The 16,217-nt window shown below is 54.7% G+C and overlaps 2 protein-coding genes across 2 annotated transcripts; one reads left to right on the forward strand and one right to left on the reverse strand.

Annotated features, from left to right (window-relative positions):
- Positions 1 to 754: 754 nt before the first annotated feature.
- Positions 755 to 4,392, forward strand: LOC113146559. Its single transcript, XM_026334280.1, has 7 exons — positions 755 to 1,540; positions 1,714 to 1,941; positions 2,074 to 2,128; positions 3,335 to 3,430; positions 3,660 to 3,724; positions 4,046 to 4,144; positions 4,198 to 4,392. The coding sequence occupies exons 1-7, from the start codon at positions 755 to 757 to the stop codon at positions 4,390 to 4,392; spliced, it is 1,524 nt and encodes a 507-aa protein (XP_026190065.1).
- Positions 4,393 to 11,568: 7,176 nt separating this feature from the next.
- On the reverse strand, positions 11,569 to 15,652 carry LOC34619859. Its single transcript, XM_026334281.1, has 7 exons — positions 15,574 to 15,652; positions 15,400 to 15,508; positions 15,182 to 15,257; positions 14,082 to 14,261; positions 13,210 to 13,531; positions 12,394 to 12,683; positions 11,569 to 12,042 (listed from the first exon to the last, which is right to left on the reverse strand). Exons 1-7 carry the CDS (start codon positions 15,650 to 15,652, stop codon positions 11,569 to 11,571), a joined length of 1,530 nt encoding a protein of 509 aa, XP_026190066.1.
- Positions 15,653 to 16,217: the final 565 nt, after the last annotated feature.

Genomic DNA, 16,217 nt, shown 5'->3' on the forward strand with positions numbered 1-16,217 from the left:
TGGTTGGTCATGTCATGAAAATTTTCTCCGAACTCGCGAAAATTTCTCCGGTTTTCCACATTTAGCGCTGCCGCGGAGAGTCTGCTAATTGATTGATCGGCGCCGAACGACTTTGTGTAGCGCAATACACGCGAGTCCGTGTTCGGTGCTTGGCGCCGTCCACTCGGACGAGGGCAGGTAGGAGGGCGCAACTGAAATACCCATTAACGAGAACTCTCAGCACATCTGCTGTACATCCTTTACTTTTTAAATGAGGAAAACACAAGGAAGGCGGAAAAGTTGTTTTTGCTGCAGTCATGGAACCTTGGGCACTCCCCTCCTCACGCATGCTGCAGCCGGTGCCGGCGGTCCGCCATGGCTGGATGCACCGAAAGCGCTCAGACACCTTCTCTAAACCTCCGACTGCTGGCGCTTAATCTGAAACAAAGGCTCGAGAGCGCACTCAGCTCCCACAGGAGTGTCATCTGCGCGGCAAGAGCCGCAAGCCTCCCCATCACGATACTGGGGACCGTCGCTGCCTCCCTGCGTCATGCGTGCTCTGAGACTTCCAACCACCGACCTGCGAGTTTTTTAGCTGCGTCGCAGCCACCACGCAGCAGCGGAGCGTTCGCGGCTCCTTCCAGAGTCCTCTCGTCGCTAACGGCCCTTCCATCGCAGCAGCAGGGGGTCCCCGGAGGACCCCTTCAGACAGATTTCGTGAAGGGCCCCGCCTGGCCTTGCTGCCCTGCTTTGTCGAGCTGCTTTTGCACTCAAGATGCAGCTTTCCGCGAGCGATGTGTTTGGGGGCCTCCCCTACCCCGACTTCCCGCACATGCTGTTCGCGTGCTTTCCCCTGCTCGTGCTGGTGGTTTGTGTGCACGTGGTCGGAGGAGACTCCGGCGCTCCAGGGGTTTTCGGAGTGTGGATGGCTGCCGGCTCCGCCTTGCTGCAAAGCACGCTCAAGGGTATCGCCGCCCTATTCCGACAAGGCCCTTGGGGAACCTTTAGGGCCGTTAAAGAGACACCCGCGTTGCTGTTGCTGCTGGCTCCACTCATCGCCTTTTGCGGCTTTCGGCTGCTGCCCCTCCTGCTGTGGAAGGAAGCACTGTCAGCCGCGGACGCCTGTCTCTCCGGCTCGTATGCTTTCCGCCCCGTAGTTTTGAGGCACGCGTTGCCAGAGCTTGCAGGTGCGGGGGGGTTGGAGCTTGCCGTGGACTGGGCGTTCGCTGCTGCGCAGCAGCTGAACTGGCGCATCTTGCTGCACACCTACTATTTCAGCAGCAACAGCGGTGTTATCTGGCTGCTGGTGGCGCCTCTCGTCTTGTATTCTGCTGCCTTGCTGCTGCAGCAAGCGCAGCAGCAGCAGCAAAGGCGGCCTGGAGTGCAGGACGCCCCTGCAGCTGCTGCAGGCTTTGCGCTGCAGCTCCTGCTGCTGCTGCCCCTCTTGTCGGGTCTGTTGTTTGTTTTGCTGCTTCATTTGGCGGATTACGGGGACGTCTGCATTGCCGGCTTCTTGCCCCTTCTCTTCTCCCTGAACTTCCTAGTCTTCGCTGCCGATCCGGTGAGAGCCTCTCGTCGAGGCAAGCATGGCTCGCCAACCTGCCGCTTCCTTAGCAGCCATCCTGGGCAGAGAGGGGGCAGCGCAGAAGACTGTGCTGATTCCGATGGCGTGCTGCAGCGAGCCTCTCTGCACTCCCTTGCACCTGCTGCTTTCGCTTTCTGTGCGATCCACAGAAAATGTCAGTCGGGGGAGGCGCCGAAGGATGGGGCCCCCTGGCGTCCATCCGCTGGTTTCTATCGGTCGTTTGCTTTGGATTCTTCCTTTTCGAACCCGCAGTGTATGACATATTTCTTTTGACGGCTGCCGCCTGTGCCGCTGCGCTCATAGCCGCCGCTTCTCGCTGCTCGTGGCATTCTGCTGCCGCCGCCATTGCCCTTGCAGTTGCAGCTGGAGCCTCCGCAGCAGCAAACGCTACGGGGGGCCCCCTCCCCAGCGGGGGCCCCCTGTCCGAGGTGCTGCACACTCCCTCGGGCGTTATCCTGGCAGCGTTTGGTGCGGCAGCCACTATGGGGCTTATTTCAAATCACAAGGAGGCCGTCGTATGGCTAGTTGATGCTCAAAGGGTAGGTACACTCGACGCCTGCTGCAGCGAAACAGAGGCTCCCCTCGCCTCTTGTCCTCCTTGCCGACCCTTTTCCTACATGCACGATTGAACGGGAAGGGCAAAACCATAGCACTCGACAGAGAGCGATGCTCTCTCTCGTCAGATCGGAGGCAGCGGCAGCTTCGCTGTCTCACGGGATGCTTCCTCCGTCTCTCTTGTCATAACATCCTCGAGTTCCCATGCCTGTGCTGTCTTCGTCCTTTCGGTGCTGTGTTCATGAAAGACGCGAGCTGATGCATAGTCTCCTTAATTTGTCGCATCCATTCCATGCCTCCTTCTCCCGTCCACCAAAGCAGCGCCTTCTGCAGCGCCCCGTTACCCCTCCAGCTGCACTCTCCCTCTGTCTGTCCAGTCGTCGCTTTCCGTCGAAATTCATTCATCGGTACACTTCACTTCTTCCACTTGGTTGCGTCTGTGTGCGTGCTGCCTCCTTCGTGTGCTGCAGCGCCCCGAAGGCCTCTGGCGCCGCGTGTGTCTTGTTGCTGGCTGTTGCTCCTGCCTCTTCTGGCTACCCCTCTCCCTTCAATCCACCCCACGTTCCCTTTACGGCTTGTGCGTTGTACCTTCGCCTTCATTGAAAGGCGGCAAAGGGGGCGGAGCGAGGGAAGGGGATGCTGCTGCTTCACTTACTGTCTGCGTGACTTCTGTAACCTGCACACCCGATCGTGCTCCTCCCTCCAGTCTTCGTATCGTGCGATGACGGCCTTCTGTGTCATCCTCTTTCTTCCTCCTTGAGGCTGCTGCCAGATCTCTGAAAGATGGGAAACGCGCAGCGGGCATGAGGGAGGAGGGGTTGGCGGACGCTCACTACTGCTGACACAGAAACGGGGAAAGAGAGGCAGATAACGCATCGCAAGGAGACATCCAATGAGTGAGACAAGACACCAGATACGCCATCAATTTTTGCTGTCTTTTGGCTTGTTCCTGCAGCTTCTTTCAACCGCGCCCTGCCCTCTACACGCTGCTTCTCTCACACCAAGGTAACTTATCGAAGGGCGTCATCGAAAACGAAACTTCTTGCAAAAACTTTAAACTCACGGACTCTAAGTTTCGCTACCGACTCTTAGGCCCATGGATGCCTGCCTGCCTGCCTGCCTGCCTGCCTGCCTGCCTGCCTGCCTGCCTGCCTGCCTGCCTGCCTGCCTGCACCTGGGCAGGCTTTGCTCCTGCTGCCTCAACTTCTCCTTTAGGCTGCGTCTGCGTCTCTCTCTCAGACGTTGTGATCGGCGCGATTGCGGCTAAGTGCTGTTCCTTCTGGCTGCCCTTTTACCTCTTAGAACCCCACCGTAAGTTCATCGCAGCCATGGGGAGAAAGCGCATATTCTTCGCACCGCCTGATGCTGCGCACTTGTTGCAAGGCGTCACGCAATGTGTCGGTGTATCATGCCAAACACGCAGGCTAGTAGACATGTCATATCTGCGGGCATTTGGTGTGCACTATCCCAGTAATAGCTCTCCTTGTGCGAGGTGCTGCTCATTGACGCTGGCATTGTCGGGTGCGGCATTTCTTCGCAGCTCGCCTCAAGCAAGTTCTCGCTGTTTCCCTTGCAACCTCGCTGTTGGTAGCGATGGCCTCGAGTGTACGTCATTCCCTCCTGCTTCGTGCATCTCCCAATGCATCTCGATTTGGCAGGCTCAGTGCTGCCTGTACCACCCAGCGAAACTTGCCACTATTGGCATGTGTAGGGAGGAATAAGCCTGCATGCATGCATAGGCCACGCGGGATAGGGCTGCAGTTTGGCCCCTAAAGTTACTCTATAGGAGCTTCGTTTCCCGTCTCGGGTAGCTGCATGGCCTTCAAGCATCTAGGCGTGCCTTTGTTGTTCGAGCAGGAGTGGACAGGCATTGGTCCGGGGTTCCTTGGAAGCCTCATCTGCCTCTATTTCTTCATCCGCGGCTAGGCGACACAAAAAAAATCCTGGGATCTCACCGCCTCCCGAAAGAAGCTACACCAAGCTCAGGAGGCGGCTCAGGTGGACTATGCTGTAGCACCGCATAGAGTGGGAAAAGCACCTTAAGATAGGGAACACGGCCATGCGAAACGGCCTCTCAGGGATGCAAAGGTGTGCCTCTCGAAGCAGAGGAAGGTTGCCACACGTATTTGAGGACAAGAACTCCACCTGTCACGGCGAAAAGGCTTGCACACAAACGGACGGGGTTATCCTTCAGCGATCACAGGCACCCAGGACCTGCTGTTAGCGAAGGGGGGCCCCCTGTGTACAGACTGGGGAGAGGGGCTTTTGTATAAGACCTGTAGCTTTTGCAATGGCAGCGATGTCCGCCTTTATTCGGTGGTCAAAGATAAACAGGAAGAGACGATGTAGAGGGCCCTTTAGGGGCAAGGGTTGTAGGAGAAGGGGGAAAGCACCATCAGCGTGCAGGGCGGGGACCTGTACAGACAGTAGACCTCAATAAGATCAGAACAGGCGGCACAGTGACACACAGTTGCCTTTGTAGAGGCTCGGCGAGCCACCAGGGATAGGAGAAGATCCCGTTCGCTGACTGAATTCGGGATGCTCCCTGGACACGGCGGGTGCCTGTACCCAAGCCCTACCTCGCCTTACGCAATACTATGCCACAGGGCAGTCACTGGGAAGACGAGAGCGTTCGTACGAAAGGGGGCTAGAATACTTACCTTCCTCTTACCTCCTGCGGATTCAGTTGTTGTACTTTGTTCTTTTGGGCTTAGTCTTGCAGCGGCACTGCAGCAGTCTGCGCTCTCCCTGAATCGTCATTTGCATTTGTTGCTCGCTAAACTGGTGCTGCGTCACGTTTTGCTTCGTCAGAGAGGCGCTTCGTTTCGAGCTGTACAGTTCTCCGGCCGACGGCCTCACCAGTCGCTGATCTTGACATTAACGGCTCTCAATTAGCAAGCACTCCGGAGAACCCTCAGAAACTGCGAGGCCAGAGAGTCTACGTAGCGAAAGCAGTGTGGGCAGCAACAGGAGTAGCGGTACATTTAAAAGGTCAGAATCAACAATGTGGGGAAAACCTGTACGGTTACATCCCACCCCTACGCTTCCAATGACGCAACAGCGAACTTGAATCTATAAGTAGGAAGTGGATCCCTTACGAACACCGCAGGAAATACCCTGCATTTCCAAATCGAGCGCCCTCTCTGCTCGATCATTCTTTGAACACTCATGCGCATGATCGCGCACGCAAAGATTATGACGCCAAGACGCACAAACTCTGGACAGCCCTTTTGTTCATCGTTCAACATCTCGTGACAATCTGGTGTGGCCGTTGTGCGCGGGGAGGAATTCTGGAACCCACTGGCATCAGCAGCTTTTTGATCTTGAGGATTTCTCATTTTACTCCTGCTTTATGATGTGTACGTAAGGAGAGCTTCCCGAGGGAGTTGCTGTTTGAGAATTTCAAGTTTTAGGGTTCACTGAAATGTGGATGGAGACATTATTTCTCATGCACCAAAGTGGTATACGGGGGTGTATTCTTTTGAGAAAGATGTCCTTTTGCCACGCGACACGTTTGCACCTACGAGATATTTCCTACTTATTCAGCCCCCATTGTATGCCAAATCCAACGTACAGAAGTGCTGTTCTGTCTCTCGTGCGGAGGCCCTTCGTGGATTGTTCGCGGAAATTCAGTTTAGAGAGACCCTGTTCTGCTCCCCAGATGACTAGCCGAGGGGTCGGCTAATCCCTCTTTAAGCGCCGGGGTCTCATTAAACCTCTGCCAACTTACGGAGCGCACCTAGAGAGTCTGAGAGTCGTTGCAATTGTCTCTGGATTCTGACTGACTGACCTGGTATGCGATTCAGTGGGGGCCGGGGAGCCCTGTCTGCAGCTACTTTCACATAAGACCATCTAAAACGCTTTCTCTGGACGGTTATTTCAAGCTGGTAGATATTAAAACTTGTATTGATCTCTATCCTAGATTGTGGATAGTGGTTGGAAGCCCTGTCCGCCCGATCCCGTGGACAAAGGCACGCATAGTGCCTGCTTTTCCTCGCATTTCAAGTTTTCAGCTTTCATCAGAAGTACAGCTCGGTATTGGACACGGGGACTTCCTTAAGAGCAAGAATGGCGGGTGATCCCAAAAGGCCCTAAACAACTCCCCCCTGCGTAACAACGTTACTAGTCCTCAACCAACACCCTTTCAAGCCACAAGGAGATAGACCGATTCTGGTGTAGGAGCTTGCCTCAATGGCCCCTGGCAGGCATGTAAGAGGCACCCGATCCAAGCAGGATAACATGGGCCTTTGCATGAGAGAGTCCGCTTTAGGTCACATAGCCAATGGCAATAGGCAGCTAGAAGAACCCTCTGTACGCTTCTACCCTAAAGTTAGAGGTAGGACCTCACGTTGGCTTGAGAATGCAATCTTCCTCATAAGGTCTATGAGAAGCCTGTCACATGCTTTTCCAATCCATTCTGATTTCTCTTCGTCTCCCCCCCTTCCCTTTCCCTGCCCTCTCTTGTTGCATAAGGACTTCCGGGTATCCCACGAAATCCTCTCCCTCGGGAAGAACCTCGTCGCCATTCTGTATACGGTTTCTTATGTGCACACTGCTTTCTTCTCTCCCAACGGCCCCTTTGCACCTCGTGGAATGCACGTAAAAAGCGGTGAGCCAGTGGAGTGTGTACAGACTGCCTTTCTGTAGGTGCGGGAGCGGATGAGATTAGAGCATATGCCTGAAGACGCAGTGCTCTTCCGCCACTCTGCAGCGAGAGTTGGACAAGAAAGACTCTCGACCGTCTCCTCAATGTCTTTTTCTTGAGAGCTTAAGCCGTGTCATTTGCTTTGTCGAAGCACCCTATCGCGGTGCTTTTGTCTGCTAGAGGGTTACGCGTGTGTGCAACAAAATCGCTGTGATTCTGAACGGAGGACCTCCTATCGTGAAAGGCCTGTTAAAGGATGTACTACAGCGATTGACTATAGTTATCCAGCGCAATGGACTTCAGAGGCTCTCTCCCGGATTGTACCGGGGTATGCACCAACTTGACACATTCTCCTACAGTCGTTTCAAGTTAACTCTAAGAGTCGGCAAGGTTCTGACGAATCAAGCTGGCTGTTTCACACCTCATGTAAGGCATAGTGGTGTTAGCACGATGCAACAAGACTCTATGTTGTGTACATTTGCACTAGACGCTAGGCGCAATCACCTGGAAACGTTTGGACTGCTCTGACGCTGCAGCAACATGCACGCAATCCAGCTGTTTCTTTCCTCTCACGTCGAAGCCCCCAGGGTCGCTAGCTGAGAAGGAAAAGTAATTTTTGGCATGCAGCCAATGAGTTTATATGATGTTTGCGCTGAGTGAAAAAGTCAGTGTCCCCATGAGGAAACAGTAGATCAAGAGTTTCACGATTCGAGAAAATACCGGGGGGCCCCGATTAAACCGAAAAACGTGAGCTGGCTAATTATACAAACCCTCAGTGTGAAAATTGCGGGAAACCGTCAGCAACGTCAATCGGTACCATCCGCCCAGTTGACTCAACGTAGAATGAGTACCTTTTTGGCTGAGACTGCCTTGCCAGCTGCAGCTGTGAGTGCTGCTGATGGCGCTGATTATCATGAGTTGCTGTTCCCAGAGAGGTACACACAACGAGAGAATAATGTCTGAAACTTATGCGGGAAGCATCCAGTCTGCGTGTCCATGCAGGCATATGCCGCTTCGAGCTTGTCGGTAGTGTTGACATCCATTCTATCCGTAAAGCCTGATATGATGAATAAAAGTACTCGGCACCCGCATGCAAAAACCTTTCTATCGCCGCAAGTGTTGCAGTGTTGTCCTTGACGCTACACTTTAAGTGGCTGGCTTGGGGAGAAGGCACAGAGAAAGGCAACAATGAGGAAACGGGGAGGTGGCCAAGGCATGAGGCATGCAGCGGCGAAAGGCGCTTTAAGGTTCATGTGATTATATATAACGAATCAGATCTGTACTAGCAGCAACACCGAAGGCGCAACAGCGGCCAAACAGGAGAGACCTTTGTGATGTGTGAGACGATTGATGAAAAAGGGAGTCACGCGGGGAGTCAGCGAGCTAATGCAAAAACTGAGCAGCAACGCTGTGAGACAAGCGGGCAGTTGACGTCTTAGCAAACATTCAGCAAAGCCTAGGAGAAACGGGGAAGAGGAAAAGCCCGCATAAGGTCAATGGGCATGATTTCCGCTTCAATGCACCCGCCCGAATAGAGGTAGCTTGAAGCCGCTTTCTATAAGCAGCTAACCTTGCGCGACGTTAGTACAAACTGGAAACTATTGATATTATGCCACATGTGCGCAATAAACGAACGTCGAGTCCGTTATTTTGGGGAACTCCAGCAGCGGTTCGCCCACACAGCGTCTGCGCACCGACGTTACATGCTGCATGCCCCACACCAGCATTGCTGCTCAGAACCCCTCCTCTCCGAGAGGTAGCCGTTCAGCCACGCGAATTGGCGTCTTGCATTGATACAGGGTTTATGAGCCTTATTTGAATAAAGACTCGTGACAGGCCTCTGAGGCAAACGCCCCTACGTAAGAGGTGCTCCTGATGCGCCCTTGTAGGGCATGTGCATCGTAGGAGACAGCCTCTGAATTAGCCAGGCGGGCAACACCTTCCATTCAAAGAACTGCAGGAGAAAGGCGGCCGCCTCGCTAGTTTGGTGAGGCAGGAAGAAGATCTTGCTACGCGTCTCGGCGCTCAGGAAGGGCTGCAGGATCACATATGCAGAAGCACGCAGAAGAGGTACACATAAACAGGAACGAGGTGTCTCCGAATCGCCTGCTAGCTAGCTAGCTATTCGGACACATCCCTCCTCGAACAGCCTGCTTGGTTGGCAGACATGCTTATACATATATATATATATATCCATATGAAACACAGCCACGTAGCAAGGCACGTTGTTGGAGGGGTGGGCAGCTAATAAATCGTCTAAGAGTGTGAATGGCTCCCGTGGCGATCTGGCTGGATGCCCTCGAGAATTGAGGATGGCGAGCAGCACCCAGGTAATCAGTAGCTAGCTAAGAGTATAACGCCTCGCAGCACCCAGGTAATCAGTAGCTAGCTAAGAGTATAACGCCTCGCAGCACCCAGGTAATCAGTAGCTAGCTAAGAGTATAACGCCTCGCAGCACCCAGGTAATCAGTAGCTAGCTAAGAGTATAACGCCTCGCTGCATTAGAGGGATGCGCGGAACGGCATGAGTCGTACCTCGAGGGTTTTCCAGAAAAGAGCAGCATCGACGCCGCAGCTGACGACAATGGCCATGCCTATGAGGGCGAGATAGACAGACAGACAGCATGAATGAATGCACGCGAAAACGGAAGGAGAGGTTGAGGCAGGGCTGACTGAAGGACGTTGTGGTCTTTTTAAGAGCAAGTCGTCCAGGTACGGCGAAGGCAGTGGGGAAGGAAAACTGGCAGTCATGCCGAGAGAAAAAGGAGACGACAAGTACAAAAAGGGCGAGCCAAGAGTCAGGGAGTGGCGGCAATCCGACAGCGCAAATGAAGATCGGCCTGCCCACCTCAAAAGTGTGGTGAAAATGGTGAAGCCCCCACGTGCAAGATGTGTAGGGTGCATGGAGGGTAGGCAATGCGCCATACATATATATACATATATATATGTATATGTATATATATATATACCGCGTGCGAAGGATGGGAACGCACCTAGATATTGCGAATAACATGCTGAAAGCAGCGCAATAAGACTGAGCACTGCTTGGAAAGGCACGGCTTCTAGATGGAGGCCAGCTCCGTCGATGAGGAGGGTCAGTTGTTCTTCTGCGCTGTTGCGGCTGCCCTGCAGCGCCTCCTCGATGAGATACAGCACACACTGCCGCCAGTCCGTGGGGTAAGCCTCCCCAGGGGGCCCCCCGGGGGCCCCCTGCGCTGGGCAGATGTTCGCGGCGCGCAGTACAATGCAGGGTCGGGAGAGGCGGTCTTGGCAGTACACATAACCCCAATCTGAGACACACAGGGAGGCGCAAGAAGAGAGCACACAGAGGACGGAGGCTGGAGGGAAAGCAGGCAGAGAGAGAGGACAAGGCAGCCCAGCGGAGAGAGCTGAAAGAGAGCGAGGCGGGATATGTGCATGCGACGTCGTCGTACGCCTTGCCAAGTGAGCGGCCACATGTCGGGAGTCGATTTGCTTGACGAGGCTTTGTGCGCGCCAGCGCAAGAGACTCAACAAGCGTGCTTCAGCGTCAGCTTCCTGAGCCGCGGTCAGAGGCATGCATGCAGAAATACCAGTGAAGAAGTGAAAGAGGATGGAGCAGCAGGGGGTACAGGCGCAAACGGGGGGGATAGGCGCAGGTGTGCGAGAAACGATATGATCCGCAAGAAGACGATTCGCTGCGTGTCAGCAGAAGGCTGAAAGCCTCCAGCAGCAGCCCATAGGTACAGGCACAGACACACAGAGCGATGGCTGTATGCACGTCTAGGAGGAACCGTGAAAGATGCAGCGGCAGCAAAACAAAAAGCAGCTGGACCTTCCAGTCGGAGAGGAGTAACATTCGCACGATATCCCCTTTGCTGACTCCCAACGTCGCGAACCGTTGCAGCAGCGACTGTGTGACCTGCAGCGCCACGCGTAAAACGGCTGCAAAGAAACATGTTCAGTGCATGCACTGCACATGACACCGCCAACAGCAGCAGCAGCACCACAGCAGCAGTCGTAGTACAATAAGCACCACGGCAGCAGTCGTAGTACAATACGCACCACAGCAGCAGTCGTAGCACAATAAGCACCACGGCAGCAGTCGTAGTACAATAAGCACCACAGCAGCAGTCGTAGTACAATAAGCACCACAGCAGCAGTCGTAGTACAATAAGCACCACGGCAGCAGTCGTAGTACAATAAGCACCACGGCAGCAGCCAGGCCCGCAGGCGCAGAAGAGCAGCACACGCAGCGGCGGCAGAAGGCTTCCTCCGCGAGAGAAGGCAGCAGCAGCTGCAGCAGCAGCAGCTGGAGCAGCAGCAGCTGGAGCAGCAGCAGCAGTAGTGGCCTCATGTCGAACTTGCCCTCGCCTGACTTTCTGTGAGGCATCCTTCCTCTGCAGCAATAAGTCGTTGCAGCGAGAGCATCCGTATTTGCTGTTCTCGAAGAGCAACATCGCCACGCACAACACCCTGTAGATCACTGCAGTATGCCCACCCTTGAGGAGTGCACTTGAGTGTAGGGGCTGTTGCATCTTCCTGTGCAAATGCAGCTGCAGCTCCTTCTGCGTTGGCGTCTGCTGCCGCCGCTGCAGGCGAGGAGAGGCTGTTCGCAGCGGCAGCAGTGTCATGCCCTGCAATGCGAAATGCATAGCCGCATGCACAGCGGAGCAGCGAGAGTCTCCACCAAGCCGACCAGCTAGCTACCCCGCGCCAGCCAGCATGCTGCGCTGAAATCCCCTCGCGGCTACCGCTGGCAAGTGCTTTTGCGGTCTGCAAGGCGGGAAGGAGAAACTCGCAGAAGAGAGAGACGTGTCTGCTTGCTAGAAAGCCGCTGCATGCACACAAGTGCTGCCAGCGTGGCAGGCTTCCCAGAACATACGTTGAAGGGTCGATTGCTGGATTCTCCCCTGAGCAGACAAGACTTTGTTGAGGACGAAGAGATGCCGAACAAAGCTCAGACACACCGAGGCAGCAAGCGCTGTTCGTCGCGAAGCCGCCATCCCTGCCAGCATGAGCCACGGCAGAAAGCGCTGCCTAGGGGTTTCTGGCTGCCACAGTTCGAATGCGCCTGCTGTCAAGACACAAGCCACGGCAGATGCAGCGAAGCGCTTAGCAGCATCCGCAGCTTGGGGAGTCTTGCGACTCCCTTCGAAGAAGGGAGTGAGCGCAGCCGCTGCGTCTGCTGCAGCTCGTGCAGCTGCTGCCCTCACAAATTCCTTGGGGGGGGGAGACGCTACGGTGATAACACATGTGACAATGCAACGACCCGAGGGGTGCGAAACATCCCGAGATATCTGAGTGGACAGCAACAGCGGGAAGGGGAACACACAGAGATGCAGCCGCTCACATGAAGTAGGAGTTACGCATACAGCAGCATACAGAGCACAGCAGCATGCAGCAACCAGCAGCACACAGCAGCATATAGCAGCACACAGCAGCATATAGCATACAGCACACAGCAGCATGTAGCAACCAGCAGCACACAGCAGCATATAGCAGCACACAGCAGCACATAGCATACAGCACACAGCAGCACATAGCATACAGCACACAGCAGCATGTAGCAACCAGCAGCATGCAGAACACAGCAGCATATAGCATACAACACACAGCAGCATACAGCAGCACCAACAAAGACGACTGACCTGCCAGCCTACTGAGGGTACTGAGGGGCGGAGTGGCTCAAGAAGAGAGCAGCAAGATGCCGCAAGCAGCTGCGCTGTTTTTGCAATCACCGCTGCTACAACAACTGCTGCTGCTGCTGAACGCTCCAGTAAGGCCGAAAAACAAGAGGGGGATTCTGTCTTTACCCCACAACCTTCGACAGGGGCAGCCGCAGCAGGAGCAGTGGCAATGCAGCGCGATGCGTCTAGTCTCCCCGTCAAGCTGCACATGTCAGCGCTGCTCGCAATGATATACACCGTCCCGTCGGCATCTGCAAAATCGCAAACACACATACATACACACACACACACACACTCAGCGTCCTACGACTCTTTGCCAAGGAAGCTAAGAGAGGCTTCTTCTAAGCGGGGGGTGAGTGCGCAGTTATGTGACCTGCTCCCGCAACTGCGCCGACTGCCGTAGGAGGCGGGGGAAAGGTGCCTTGCTCTATGGATGGAATCCTGCTAATGCGGCTCTTAGTATATATATGTATACATATGTATATATATATGTATATATATATGTATATATATATATGTATATATATATGTATATATATATATGTATATATATATGTATATATATATATATATATCGCCGCTGCGAGAACTCACCAACAAAGCCAGACCGAATAAGCTGCATCTCGCAGCCTCGTGCCGCAGGGGAGAGCAGCAGCGCGATTGCGGCAGCAGCGCAGCAGCAAATGAGCAAGACATGCAACGGCAGCAGCAGGGCAGCAAGCAGCAGCAGCAGCAGCAGCGGCGCAGACAGCACCAGCCAGGTGGGGTAATGAAGGCCTGTGCCAGCGAAGCTTTCTGCATTGAAGCCAGCTCGCGTTGCTGAGGCTCCCTCTCCTGCGGCAGCACCAAACGCTGTCTTGACAGCTGCAGAATCCGCATGCCACCAGGGCAGCAGCGGCGGGGGTGTCTGTACACGAATAAAGTCCCCTTCAAGTGTTGGGGTGTCTATGACATCCCTCGTGCTCCAAGTGCCTAGCGTCAGCGGCAGTTGCAGCTGCTGCAGCAGCAGCTGCTGCTGTTTCTGCTCACTGCTGCACAGAGCGAAGCCACTGGGGCTGTACAGACACTCTGTGCACATCAGCAGACGCGCCACCACTTCCTGCGGAGGCACTCGCACACAACACAGGCAGGGATGCTGGTGCTCTACTTTAATCTTGAGAGCAGCACTACTAGCAGCGTTAGCATTAGCAGCATAAGCAGCACCAGCAGTAGCAGCACAGAAAAGGGCAGATACGCACGCGCTCCACACGCATGCAAAGACACACAGCGAGAGAGACCACAGGCTTGAGTTGCACTCTGGCGTGTGTTTCTACCATAGGGGCATTGATATGCGTCTGGGAGGCGAAGCGAAGGGGGCCCCTCAAGTCTCGCCAGAGAGAGCCGAGGCTGCTGCAATGCAGCTCTTGCCAGCTCCTAAACACCGCAGCGGCAAAAACACAGCAGCAAAGGGAGCAAGACTGCGCTCCGGGGGTGTGCATCAAAGCCTCTGAAACGTCCAGCCTACTACTCGGCACACCAAAATCGCACCTGGAATTGCATTTGAGGTCTTCAAAATCTCGAAAGAGCTGCGAAACAGTGCGTCTCAGCGGTAAGGGAAAGCGCAGCGTGCGCTGCTTAGCACCTCTCCACTGGTGGGGGTGTACGTACACCTGAAAGGGTGCGCTTCCGGGTTGGAGCCAAGCTTGGGCCCCTTCGTCGGCCACTGCAGCACCTGCAGCTGCGCCTGTAGCGGCTTCCTCAGGGAGTTGCGTTGCATTGAGCAGACGCAAGAGAGGCAGTGGAGTGTAGGGTAGTGGCACAAGACGTGACGGGAGGGGCAGGGGGGGAGGCTTTGCGTTGCAGGCAGCAACTGCAGCGCGAATGGCAGCCAGCCTTACAAAGCAACACGCAGCATGAGCGAAAAAGAAAGAGGCTGTGAACGCGCCACGTGGAGCGTCTCCCCCAACCGGGCAAGGCAGAGGCCTTAAAAAGAAGAGTGAGCGCTGAAGATGCCGAGGCATTAGGAGGAGACATCAACAGGAAAGTAAGAGAGCGGCAGCGCATACATAGACATAAACACACACACATACATATATATATATATACATGTATTCATACACACAGACATACATAGACATACACAGATACACATACATACATACACACAGACATACATAGACATACACAGATACACATACATACATACACACAGGCACTCACGCATACACACACACATACATACACACATATATACACACATACACATATATATATATATATACATACACACACACACATACACACATACACACACATACACGCGAAAGAAAGAAAGAAAAAGCGCACAAGCAGACTGTGCAGCGCGAAAAAGGCCGCAGACAAGGACGGCGCACGCTACCCACAGATAATGCAAGTGCACGCGGCGGTATCATGAGGAAAATGTGAGGAGATGCAACTAACAGTCAACAGAAGGAGGTGCTGTGCCACCCGCAGCGGCCCTGTCGGGTGTGTTACAGGCGGAGGTAATAGGTGTTGAGGGCGTACAATGACGCCTCACCAGACGACAGACGGAGAAAGCGCTGCTATGCAGCAACAAGAACGCACCAGTTTTCTGCTTCCTCTGCATCCTCTAGCCCTACATGCAGCAGCAGCCAGTCCTTTTCCTCCCCCTCTGCCTCACCCAAGGCCCCACCCTGCTGCTGCCAGCGAATAGAGAAGCTGTACATCTCACTGCCGCTTCGATTCATATTATCAGACGGCGAGAAGAGGCCTGTTGCGAGACAGCAGGAGCAGGAGCAGCCACGGCAGTCAGTGTAGGTGCAGCGCAGTGTAGATACGGCGAATGCCTGAGGAGCGATGACAAGAACAGGCGCCGTAGGGAGGCCACCCACCAACGAGGGAGCAGGAGGGGATAGCAAGTCTGAGCTTCCATCCTCTTCTTGCTACACTGGGCAGAGGGAGGTTGCTGCAGGTGCACTCGAGCCTCACCCTCCACAACCGCAGACTCTAGAGGAATCGTAGTCTTGGGTTTCAAAGAGTTGCAGCTGCTGAAGCACTTCAGCATGAAGCCATCCAGAAGCAGCCAACGCTCCAGCCACTGTACGTACACCCGACCTGGGGAGCACAGATACACCGCGCCGCTGCGGCGCAGCTGACGAGGGCCTCCAATAGTCAGTCGCATGGCGAGGCCCCCCAACGAGCCCCATGGGGCGTTGCCCGCTGCTTCCTCTTGTTGCTGCATCTTCCGAGTCGCGCGAACAGAAGCCTCCAGTGTCACCACAGGTCAGGGGCAATGCAAAGGAAAAAGGCACTTCTCGAGGCACGCTCCGGGGGAACATGGACAAGGGCTTGCGATAGGCGTCACCCAGACACGCGCGAAGCCCTAGTCTGCCAGAGCACCGGGGCGTGGGAGCTCCAGATTTGGAGTGTCTCTACGGTTGGGAGGCAAGAGGGCACATGGGACAATGAATGTGTCGCTTTAACACCACTGAGGGATAGAGCGGTCAAAATCAAGGGGAAAAGGCAGATTTCGGGAGCTGAAACGGAGTTTTCAGCGCAGATCACGGAGCGCGACCGCCTCCGAGCTGTCTGTACACCCAGAATGCATTGTCACCTCCTTTGGAAATCTCAAAAGTTGGCCCCATCACAGGCTCCAGAGACACGAATACACCGTCAAATGTTAAGCCTTCCACAATGCGGACTGCGAATCTGTGCATGGTGTGGCATCAGAGGCCTCAGTGCACCGAGTGGATTCAAAGGTGTCAACACTCCTCTTCTCGACAAAGGCAGCAGGAATCCGCCTTACT

This window comes from Cyclospora cayetanensis, unplaced genomic scaffold (genome assembly GCF_002999335.1).
Source record: "Cyclospora cayetanensis isolate NF1_C8 unplaced genomic scaffold, CcayRef3 CcayRef3_contig_4, whole genome shotgun sequence".
NCBI lineage: Eukaryota > Apicomplexa > Conoidasida > Eucoccidiorida > Eimeriidae > Cyclospora > Cyclospora cayetanensis.